Source organism: Penicillium bovifimosum (assembly GCF_028826915.1).
Source record: "Penicillium bovifimosum strain IBT 22155 chromosome Unknown utg000005l_segment0_segment0, whole genome shotgun sequence".
NCBI lineage: Eukaryota > Fungi > Ascomycota > Eurotiomycetes > Eurotiales > Aspergillaceae > Penicillium > Penicillium bovifimosum.
Genome location: NW_026622714.1, coordinates 5796098 through 5807670, shown reverse-complemented (window position 1 = coordinate 5807670; position 11573 = coordinate 5796098). Strand labels below are relative to the sequence as shown.

General features: G+C 51.1%; 3 protein-coding genes across 3 annotated transcripts; 1 reads left to right on the top strand and 2 right to left on the bottom strand.

Moving 5' to 3' along the window:
- Positions 1–1087: 1087 nt before the first annotated feature.
- Positions 1088–4066, bottom strand: N7515_007432 (uncharacterized protein; the record flags this gene model as incomplete). The annotated part of the gene is made up of 3 exons (XM_056668176.1): positions 1088–3393; positions 3446–3658; positions 3721–4066. 3 exons carry the CDS (start codon positions 4064–4066, stop codon positions 1088–1090), a joined length of 2865 nt encoding a protein of 954 aa, XP_056521772.1.
- Positions 4067–5060: 994 nt separating this feature from the next.
- On the bottom strand, positions 5061–6424 carry N7515_007431 (uncharacterized protein; the record flags this gene model as incomplete). The annotated part of the gene is made up of 2 exons (XM_056668175.1): positions 5061–5684; positions 5744–6424. 2 exons carry the CDS (start codon positions 6422–6424, stop codon positions 5061–5063), a joined length of 1305 nt encoding a protein of 434 aa, XP_056521771.1.
- A 385-nt stretch (positions 6425–6809) lies between these two features.
- Positions 6810–8593, top strand: N7515_007430 (translation initiation factor eIF2B subunit gamma; the record flags this gene model as incomplete). The annotated part of the gene is made up of 3 exons (XM_056668174.1): positions 6810–6860; positions 6916–7045; positions 7137–8593. The coding sequence occupies 3 exons, from the start codon at positions 6810–6812 to the stop codon at positions 8591–8593; spliced, it is 1638 nt and encodes a 545-aa protein (XP_056521770.1).
- Between the last annotated feature and the right edge of the window lie 2980 nt (positions 8594–11573).

Genomic DNA, 11573 nt, shown 5'->3' with positions numbered 1-11573 from the left:
GAGTCCAGTTGTATACTCTACATCATTGCATCATCTTGCATACTCGATACTGACGATGTTGTTCTAACATTTGTTTTCCTTTTTTCTTCTATTTCTAGCTCAGCTGACCTTCTGATACCAATTGAACCTCACTTACCATATACAACTCCTTTCCAGTCCCAATCCATAGCACGGATGTCAAATTGCGATCCGGCCCTTTCATGGCCGCGGTTGCGCCGAAGAAGTGCTTATATTGAAATGGAGATTCGTCTCCCTAGCCAGTGAGTACTAGATTTTTGTCCTACGGTTCGCCCGAGGTGGCAAACATCCATTGAAGATCTGGGACATACTGTCTTGAGTAGATTCTATAGTTTTGAAATACATGTTCATTTTCATCATGCTTGGTTCTTGGTTCGTGTAATCATTAGTTGTTGAACTACAGTAGCAACCTTCCAAGGTCCGAGGTGCGGAAGGGCTGGCAGTGGCACATCTCGAGTACCTGGCAGTGGACATGCAGGATCTAGTATGCATATGCCACCTATCAACTTGTATGCCTACGACCAATGACAGAAACTCAAAGCGAATCCAGTTGCATTTTGTGTTATCAAAGTTGAAGTATTTCCACAAACCGACCCACCCTCCCATGTTCGCATAATAAGAATGAAAAAACTCCTTTACAGAATGGTATCGAGTCTGAATATCCCAGTGTCCCACTGAAAGCCGTGCCCACATAGTACAATCGAAGAACAGAATAAAAGGAAAGAAAAAGGGAAAAACAACCATGGCAAAACGCCAACCTCCCATCTCCACGATGCCTGGTCCCTGTACAATGTCCCGGGGATTCAGAAAAAAAGGAACGAAAAATAGAATCAAGAAGTGAAAAAGAAAACGTCAAGAGGTCGAGAACATGAACTGCTCCGGACCAATGACTCCCACTGCCACTGCGTAGATGCTCGTCATATATCCACTCCAGCCAGATTGTACACTGGCGAAATTGCAAATATGCAAAACTCCCTGCTCTGTAGCAGGTTTATCATCAGTCTCGTATGTAGCTGGGTAATATAACTGCCAGCAACCAGACTCCAGCGAACAAACTAGCATTCATGGCCTAGTTGTTCATGCCACCGCCCATACTGTGCATCGAGCCCTGTGCTTGCATTTGCTGAGCTTGCTGCTGCTGAGCTTGTAAAGCAGCCCGCTGTTGTTGCTGCTGCTGGCCCCCATCCCGCTCGCGGCGCATGATCTCGCTAACCCACGCTTTCGCGGTCTTCTCCAGCCCCGGCCCGTACTGTGCTGCAAGGTTGGCAGGATACTGGCCGGGCGGCCCATACTGAGCCATGCACCGCGATGCCATCTCCTGTCGCATGCGCAGCAGTCGTTGGTGATAGAGCTGACTGTATCTCTGGGCTGGATTCGTGATAGGCTGTCCGTTAGGTGCTACTGGGCCACCGTTCGCCTGAGCGGCCGCCATCAACATCTGCTGCTGTTGCGCTGTCATTTGTGGATTGCCCTGGTGCGGCTGGTTCTGCGAGACCTGCATCTGTGGGTGCTGGCCTTGCTGCTGCTGACCTTGCTGCTGGCCCTGTTGCTGCTGGCCTTGTTGTTGTTGCTGCTGCTGCTGCTGCTGCTTGATCATCTGCATCTGCGCGAATTGAGTGCGCATGAGCTGAGCCTGATATGCTTGGTGGCCCTGTTGGCCTGGTTGAGGAACTTTGGCTCCACCGTGAAGGTTTTGCTGTTGCTGCTGGAGTTGATGTTGCTGCTGTTGCTGCAACAATTGCTGCTGATGAGACTGAAGATTTTGTTGAGCGTGCGCGTTAGCCTGAAGCTGTGCTAGCTGCTGCGGCGTGAACTGGTTGTGCGGGATATGCCCGTGTTGTGCCTGAAGAAGCGCTTGCTGTCGCTGCTGGATTATCATCTGCTGATGAGGTGTGTAAGAGACGCCCCCGTTGATCTGAGGATTGGCGGCCATGCCCTGGTTCATCACTGGGGTCTGACCCATCGAGTGGCTCGGACTGCCATGGCCCATCCGCTGGGTAGGCGTGACGTTGCGCATGATTGGCGTGGCATGTGACATAGCCGGCGTACCCTGTGCCATCTGCGGTGTACCATGTCGGCTTGGTCCTTGTTGACTCCTCGAGGGGCCCATCGGGTGGCTCATCACGTTCGGGTGAGCATGCTGCAAAGACGAAGGAGGTCGCGGCGGGCTTCCAGAACCAGATGCACTCATGGTCATCGGAACCGCCTGTGTCGGCATAGTGTTACCAACAAGTGGTGAGGACATATTGTGCGGGGTCTGGTTGCGCACAACAGGCGAAGACTGTTGGCCGTGGCCCACGCCGTTGGGCTGAGCCATGACATGGCGACTCTGCTGTTGCGCGGCGAGTTGAGCCTGCGCCTGCTGCGCAGCAATCTGTTGCCTACGAGATTCCTCTTTCGCGTGTTCCTCAGCTTGCCGCTGCTCGATCGCACGGCGCCGTTCTCTTTCCTGCTCCTGCTGCTGCCTCTTGGCAAGCTCCTGCTTCAATTTCATCTCATGCTCACGTTTAGCCTTGTCCTCGTGTTGCATGCGAATCGTCTCCAATGTCTTGAAACGGGAGAATCGAGGCTCGAATGGTGCTACACCACCTGCCTCATCCACGGCAGCAGCCTTCGCGGCACCTCCAGTGCCAGAAGCCGTCGGCTCCAAACGCTCGTCCATAATGAGCATGAACCGCTCTTCTTCGGCTGCCAATGCTTCGTCCGCCGCAAGTTCGGCGACCGTTCTCTTTCGGCGCTTGGGCGATGGAGGCGGGTCGGAATGCAACGGGTTTTTCAGCATCTTCAACAAATCTTGGGCAGCCGCGAAGCTAGGCACTGGATCTAAGAAGAGGGGTGGCGCCATTGCCTGTACCATCTTCGCTTCGACTTCCAACAGGTTTTCTGGTTCAACCAGCATTTTCTGTCTCTTTGGAATATGCTCTCGATCCGCTTGAGGGTTTCCGGGGGCATTCGGTGGCGCGGATGAGTTTGTTTGGGCCGGTGCTTTGTTGGCTCTCGGGTCCGGCGTGGTAACCAGCAATGTCAACTCTGCCTGCAACGTTCGAGCAGTGGGATGAAGTACTGTGGTGAACACCCGAGGTTTCACCGGTGCATTCTTCTGAACTGCGTCGCTGACTTGGCCATTCTTCTGCTCGTCAGTGGCCTGGCTGTCCGACTGTTGATTTGCAATCTGTGGTGTATCGGCCTTGGAGCCTTGGGTGGCTGACGTGAGTTGGTTTTGTTTCGGATATGGAACATACGCCGACGGTGTGATATGCTCGTTGTAGTTGTGTAAAGAGAATGGTGTATTATTGGCATTCGTCGAGGCAGCGGGCGTCTTTCGTGCTTGCGCCGAGGCAGATTTGTGATCGATGACACGGACGATGAGGCAGCCTGACGACGTTAGCAATGATACCATGGCCCATCAGGCCAGGCTAGTAGTTACCTTCGTAGAACTGGACACCGCCCCGCAGAAGCTCCTCGATCAGATCATGCGGAACAGTGCCGGCGCGAATGTGCTCAATAATGACCTTCATCTCGGAATTGTAGGGGAAGCTTCCATCTTGTTGCTCAAAACGGAAATGTGTAGGGTGTAGATGTACGATGAGGGATGGAGGGCATTTCGAATATTTCTTGAGAATGTAAGAAGTGGTTTTCACTATAATGTCAAGCATGTCAGTGGTTGCGCGTTGCCATTGCGAATGTCGCAGGACTCATTACCATAGGGTTCTGGCGCCCTTTTACCGACCCGATGCGCCGGGTCCAAAGTAGCTGTCCTTGTGGCTGGCCGGCCAGGGCGCGAGGTCTGATCGATGGGTCTTTGCGACTGATTCCGGGTCCGATTAAGGGGTCCTTTGGCCATGGAATTCGCCACATTGGCGACACCATTTGTAAGGTTGGAGCTCGCGTTGAGGGAGGCACCTGTCGGAAGACGCTTTGCAGTGGATGTGGGCGAAGTTGAGAACTGTTGACCTTTTACCCCGTTGACCGCGGCCTGGCCGAAAGGCGGGGGCGGCCGCTTCATCTTCTGGGTATGGGAGGTCGGCTTAGAGATTGCGGTCGCCATGATGTCTGCGCCGGTTGCGCGACCACAGTGCGGCCAGTAAAGGAAAAATGCGACTTAGTAGTATGTCGGTTTGATGATCTTGAAGGAAAGCCGGGGTTGGGAAATGAATGAGTTCGCCGATGCGCGAGACATGTGGGGATAGGTAGGGCGGCACCGGTCCCCAGCACAGCTGGAAGCAATGCGGAAATCAGGTGGAGAGTAACCGTGTCGGAGTAAAGAATGAAAGAATGAAGAACGCCTGTCCAATAATGCTACTGGGAAGGGTTGAATTGGAGAAGTCACTAGGTGAGGTATTGCTGAGAGACGAGGTCAACTGATGATGCCAAGCCGCGGGCCAACGTGAAGTTGGTCACATGACCATTCTGCATCGGGACTAGCACGATATCAAGACAATGAGGGTGAAACAACGAGATGATACGTGAGGAATAGGTCAAGTGATACGGCTATTTGGCTGTGATATTGTATCTTGATGTCTCAACAGTCAACTGAGTCAACTGTATCTGCACAGGTCTATTGACCCAAAAGTAGGAGTCAAGTGAGGCAATACTGAAATACTGAAAGTGTCTTGAATCAGCGTAGCTTGCGCCCGGAAAGAAAGAAATTATTCCTCAAGTATACGTAAAAAACGAAGCAGGACCTCATTAGAACCATTGGAGGCATCGCAAAAGATGGCATTAGAGATAGCATACGAATGCCTAGAGAAATGCTATCAAAGATGTGGCAGTTCCAACACAAAAGAACCAGCACACAGCGAGGTTCTAGGACCATCTTGATGATTAGATGGGTCTCACTGTGGGCACGACCGAGGGTACCCTCGGACTTAGTACTTCCCGGCTTCGACGTGGCCCAGGACAGACTGGATCAATAAATAAAAACAAGGACTTGAAATAACAGGGGAATAGGGTCAAACAATCATCAGGGGTAAAACAACAGGTATAGACAGGCGAAAATCAAATATCAACATCAAAATCATGGAAGTCACAGCCGGAAGAAACTAGTCCAGACCACGCACTCGGCGTCGCCAGTCGTCTCCGACACGGACAACGTCAACCACGTCGATCCGCTTGCCGAGTCCTGTGATGCCCTCCTTCTGCCACCATTTCTCTCCCTTCTCACCAAGCGCCGACTCGTCATCGCTGTCGATAAGTCCGCCACGGCCGCCCTCGTCTCCAACAACGACAATGACTTGTCGGACCCAACCAGAGATATGCTGGACGGCTTCGCCTTGCTCTCCGGTCAAAGATTCCTGAACATAGACCAAGTCTGGGGAAAGATGGCGAACGAGATGCACATAGCCACCAGCGGTGCTGAAAGGCATGATCATGCTCTCCTTTTCAACTAGCGCTTGTGCCTGTTGGTATATGGTTCTGAAGGAGGGGGTGGTGCCCTCTAGTTCATCATCCTGACGTGGCTCTACGGGGGTCAAATCACCAGAGACCAGTTCTCCGGGAGAAGTTGCTTCTTCGGTGCCAATGTTGGAATAAGATGAGGCGATAGAAGGCGTGGGCCGCGAAGAGCCGCCTTTCTTGATGGCGTGTTTCAAGTCTGGTGCATACACCAAGACAAAGATCTTGGATGTCTCCAGATCGACGTGCTCGGGGAGATGGGATAGAATAGACTGCGATCATTGGTCAGAAAGGCCTAGATAGACGCCAAGGAGGGAGGGCTATGTCTTACTGCGTGCTCCGAGGCAAATTCGTCGGAGTCAGCTGAGAAAAGGGAGGAGACGACAATTGCAACGGTCTTCCTTTTCTTGTCAAAGGATGGACCCGCGCTTGCGACACGAGCTGGCAAAGCACCGCTCATAGTCGGTTCGATGGTGCCTGGCTGGCTTCTCTCTCGAGCTCTGTTCTGAGCTTCCTCGGACCATCTGGAGTGATCCTCGAAGTCACCTTCGCCTTTGTTATCTTCACGGATAGAGGTAAGAGCTCCACCAACGAAAGCTCCTGCAGCAGTGACACCAGCCACGACCCTCTTGCTAGCGCCGTCGAATATCTGTTGAGGGCTAGGCGTGCGGCGCAAAGCACCCTGCATGCGAGCCATCATGCCATGATCATAGGAAGCATCGCCCTGCAGAGGGTCGGCGCCTGTGCTTCGGACATAATCTCCGGTAGCATAGGAGGGAGGGGGGTAGTCACTTCCAGGGGGCGGGTAGGGGCCGTCTCCGTGGGGGTGGTCGTCATCGTCATCGTCATCGTCATTTCGTTCACTCCAAATCCAGGCAGCAATACTGATGGTCGCAATTCCAGCAGTCAAGGCCAGAGGAAGCCAGTATCCCAAAGCAGTTCGTCCGCCAGTTGAGCTAAAACCCGTACCGGCTCCGCCGCGGCGACGCTGAGGATCTTGGGGGAAGGACATTGGAATCGCAGGTGTGCAATTACCGGTGGCACATTTATCGGTTATAGATCGCGGTCGCAATGACTCGCAGGTCGCATTTCACCTGTCAATTTGCCAGAGGAGAGGTTGGGGAAAGGAGAATGAGAGAAAGGAGGCAACTGGGTCTCTCCTCGGATACCAGAAACATGTGGCTGGTGATTGCCGCGGATGTTTACTTATGTTTGTCCTGTTTGCGTCAATTAAATCCGGAGGCGGGTCGCATGTCAGTCACGTGCAAATTTGATCGCTGATTACGTAACATGATTTTTTTGACTCAGATGCTTTGAACCCTTAACTATCGGTTTTCTTGAGACTCGAGAAGTCATACGACTAGGTGTGACTCGCAAACATATTGCCAGCTCGGAACATGCCTCATTCGGCACCTGTGCCACCAACGGGCCTTCAAGCCCTAATTCTTGTGAGCAAATACATCCTATCCATATGCCTGAAGTAAAAGCTCACAAGCAAGCAAGTGTGGCCCCGGTGTATCGCTCAACACATTTACATCTAACCCTGAGGAATACCCAAAATGTCTTATCCCTGTTGCCAACCGTCCGATGCTCTGGTATGCCCTCGATTGGTCGAAAAGGATGGGTATTACTGGTAAGTCCGCGCATCTCAACTTTGAAGATAGCATGCGGGGCAATCTGACTGCCCTGCTGTATCGCATCGGATGGAATACTGAGTATACTAGATGTCACATTGGTCACCCCTCCGTCTTCGCTCGCTCCCATTCAAGCCGCCCTACGACAGAACCCTCACCTTACCTCACTCCCTTTGCCCTCAGTTATCGCGCCTACGGACCTCGAGATGACGACCGGAACAGCGGAGCTCCTTCGTCTTCCGGAGGTTCAAAACTGCATCAAATCTGATTTCCTTCTCTTGCCTTGTGATCTCGTCTGCGAATTACCTGGGGAGTCACTACTTGAGGCATGGATGGTGTCTTGTGGCGAGAAGGATCGTCGCAATGGGCTCAGCATGTACTATCAAACACAGGGACGGGAGGAGAGTGTCAAGGGTGAAGCAACAGATTTCATCGCTGTTGCCCCACTTGAACTGAATGAAGCTCCCACCGTGTCCCATGCGGCGCCCCGCTCCTCGCTCACCAAATTAGTCCTTTCTATGCCTATGGACACGTTGAAACAGAAATTGGAGACTGACAAGGGCTTCCTTGTGCGTCACTCCCTAGTGGATGCGCATGCGCAGGTAAAACTTCTGACGACCTACCGTGATGCGCACATCTACCTTCTTCCCCACTGGGTCAAGGATATGGCTCGTCTGAACGAGAATTTCCAGTCGGTCAGCGAGGACCTGGTCGGATGGTGGGCCAAGTCAGAGTGGCAACGCGGCCTTAGCGACAAGCTGCAGATTAGCAAGATCTTCCAGAAGAAGAGCCGGCGCCCAAGTCACAGCGACACTCTCGGTGATAGCGAGTCTCATGATGGTGAATATCCCGACGATGAATCGCTGGAGGACGAGATTGATCTGCAAAGCATGAGCACCACCAAAGCCACCCCGGCCAAATTCAACACAGCGGCATCAGAGCCCCAACTTGCGTCGCGTGTCACAGCGCCAAGCTCTCCGAGCGCCAAAAGCCCGATGTCAACCCTACCGCCAATGCTCGCTTACATTCAGAAAGACCAGACGCCTTTCGTTAGGCGTGTTGACTCATCTGCTGTTCTTCTTTCCACTTCACTGCGTCTTGCTAAGCTGGAGTCCGTTGAGGAGGTTGGCAAAAGCGCTTCATCGGCATTCGCCCACGCCCACAAAGTGGCCAACACAGCTACCATTGCGCAGCGTTGTACCGTCACGAGGGGCGACTGCCTGGTTGATAGCAATTCGACGATCGAGGAGAAATGTGTGATCAAAGAGACCGTTATTGGTTCCAACTGCTACATCGCCAGTGGTGCCCGTTTGACTCGCTGTTTGATTATGGATGGCGCTGTTGTCGGAGAACGTTGTCAATTGACAGGTACCATCGTTGGACGTCGCAGCAAGATCGGTCGCGAATCCGTGCTGAAGGATTGCGAGGTTCAAGACGGCAACGTTGTTCCTGATGATACCGACGCCAAGAATGAGAAGTTCATGGTCTTTGAGGGTCTCGATGAAGATGATGATATGGATGCTTCAGAAGAAGACCAGGACTACTGATTCAAGATCAACCCTGGAAGTATATGATCTGGGTGAAATGTTTATGAGATAGGATCTATGCCCCCGAGGACATCAAAAATAGAAGTTATACCCCTACGTTCACAAAGTTATGAAAGTTGAACCCACTAGTCACCATGTGAAACGTGATCCGGGCAAGATAACGCTAAACAAGCCCATAAATACAGTAGTACAGCCCGGAACGTCATAACGATGATAGCCAATCTTCTCCACATCAGCCATGCTTCCCCGGATGCACGTCGACATACTAAGATTTTAGTGTCATGTCCACGCAAGTACTGGCGCAAGCACGGAATTCTCTGGGACGTTATCTTGGCAGTGGAGACATTAGTGCTGATGATTAGCATAGTGGTTAGTACTAATGTAGATTGGCAATTCCATTAGTACGGAGTATGCATTGACACATTGCATGAACTACCTATTCCGCACGAATGAGCAGCTAGCGTTGTCCTTGGAATGGTTATCGACCTATCAAACAGCAGACCATAGCATGCATTCGGGATTTGCGATGTCCTAGAGGTGATTGACTCCATAGTGTACGTATACTCCAAATCTGCCTCATACAAACAACCAGTGCTCATTGAAGAGGAAGAATAAGCACCTCCATGAGTGAAGAAGAATCCTTGTCTTCTCCACGAATTTCTGTAAACTTCTTGTGAGTGGTGGGTGGTCTTGGCCTATAGCAAAACTGCTGTCCCTGATCAGCCACCGAACGCCGTGCATACCAAATGGTAGTATTGAGCGTTGCACCGTTGGATAAAACGATAGTTTCAGCGCACATATCTCCGAGGTAAACAGAACAGGGGGTGGCAGGATGCTTAATTGTCGACGGCTTGCGGTATCAGACGCAACCCCTCCCCTCAAGGCGCAATCTAAAATGCACGCTAACCCCGGGAAAGCTCGGTGCCAACCCATTTAGAGAAGGAGTCGCCGCACTGTCTCTGAGACGAGGTTTCCACATGGCGGAGACCTAAAGTATCCAGCGCACCTGTGACTTTAACGTTTTCAATATGTAGTCTGAAATGTTAAAGGATTTGCCAAAGTCGCTGATTGGCATTTGGCGAAAGCCAAGCCTCCAGGATTTCCGAAACACCCTCGTGCTGAATGGGTTTGGCGCGTGTCGATCACGCGGGAACTTTGGTCTCCGGTCTTTGCGGTGGATCGACGGATTGAGTGGTTTGCAGCAATGGGGTGGAGGCGCAGGAAAGCGGGACAATTCTGGCGTGGAGATTCAGATAGAAGACAAGATAACGATGGATACACACTCGGGCGACCTTGAAAGCAAACATCAGCACATGAACCTTCAAGGAGGAACACGGATATCCGGCACAAAGGAACCGACAGTGTGGAGAGCTTAGAAAAGTTGAGGGATAGGTTCAGCCCTAGAGTGGCGCCACGGCCGATGACTTGCGGTACAACCCTAGGCACCACTGCAGTTGTCGGCTTGAACTAAACCGTCAAACTGGGTTGATTGCACATGTGAAGAAGCTGAGGGATATCGCTGGGTAGCCATTTCCAAGCATGGTCGGCACACTCTCCAATATATATTGTGTGTTATGTGTAGGCATCCATACGGGTTGTCGAAAAGAGAGACAGACGAGGTAAGCCCGATTTCGATGTAGACGGCTGAACTCAAATTAACTCCCGCTAGGTTCCAAATTTCCCAGTTCGGACTCGGTGTCAGAATAGCACAAGACAGGACCACACTACAATATATGGTTATGATAGTACAGCAGTCTAGCAGAACTAGAAGATTCAGCCTCATCAGTGTGACATTGAACGGCGCATCAAACCAAAGCGGTATGGATATAAGACATAGACAATGGATAAGATAATAGGAATAAGCGACATCATGACAATAGATTAGGTTGATCGGGTGGATTGGCAGAAGACATAACCATGGAACCATCTCGGCCTCTCCCCAAACTTCGGAATTTATGTCGTTTCGACCGTAGAAGCGGGTAATTTTTCCCCGACCATATTCATCAGATTAGGGCTTCATAGTATTGGTATGTTCAAATTCCGAGTCCTTGGCGAGCAAGACAGAATGACATACATACTCAGCATTAAGTCCAGAGTATGGCCAGTATACAAGATCTTACTGCGTAGTGCGTACGGTACTTTCTAGCCAGAGCTGTTTCGCCGAGCATCTGTGGACTTGTGGAGAAAAGCCCATCGAGGAATAGCGTCGCACTTAGTTACCTTAGTGACCGTGCCCCCAGTCGTAAATCGCGGGACACAGTGGCAGATCGGATCCCAGCTTCGATGTACTGCGTATGTGCTCTGGGTCGCTAATTCCTTCGCCCACGTTCTCTGCAGAATGTTGTCTTGCGTCGAATTCCAGTTTGACAGGAGCATTCTTGTGGAGGCAAGGAACCGGGTGACAGTTACAGGTGCCATACTAGTGCAGTATTGAAGGAGGCATAATGTGCACAATGTATAATGTACTGCACCGGTTGTAGCTTTGTAGTTAACCTCACGATGTGGCATATACATCGAGATGAACGTACATCGTACGTTGCAGGTTGCAGAAATTTGATAACCGGATGGAACGGTCAATGATGAGTGGCTATGGAGATGTCTAAGAATATCAAGATGGAGCATTAAGGGGAAGACCCGCAGTGTATGATTGGCACGTAAATTTGGTATATGGTCGGGCCCCTTTCATGAACGGCCTCAGGAGGTGGAAGGGATTAGGATTCCAGATAGAAAGAGAAAGAAGGTAGTAAGATGAGTGGATGTGATAACTAAGTGAATATGGGTTCCAGTTCAACACCATAGGCCATAAGAGTGTTTCCGTACAATGTGGAGTGAAGATACTGGCAAAGTGAAGCCAAAACATTTTGTATCATGTTCCATGCAGAAAGACGCATAAGCATAATTATTGTCGGGTTTCTCAGGAGAGAATCAAGAAATAATTTTCACTTCTCTTTGAAATGTACGAAATGCTCAATTTCTAAAC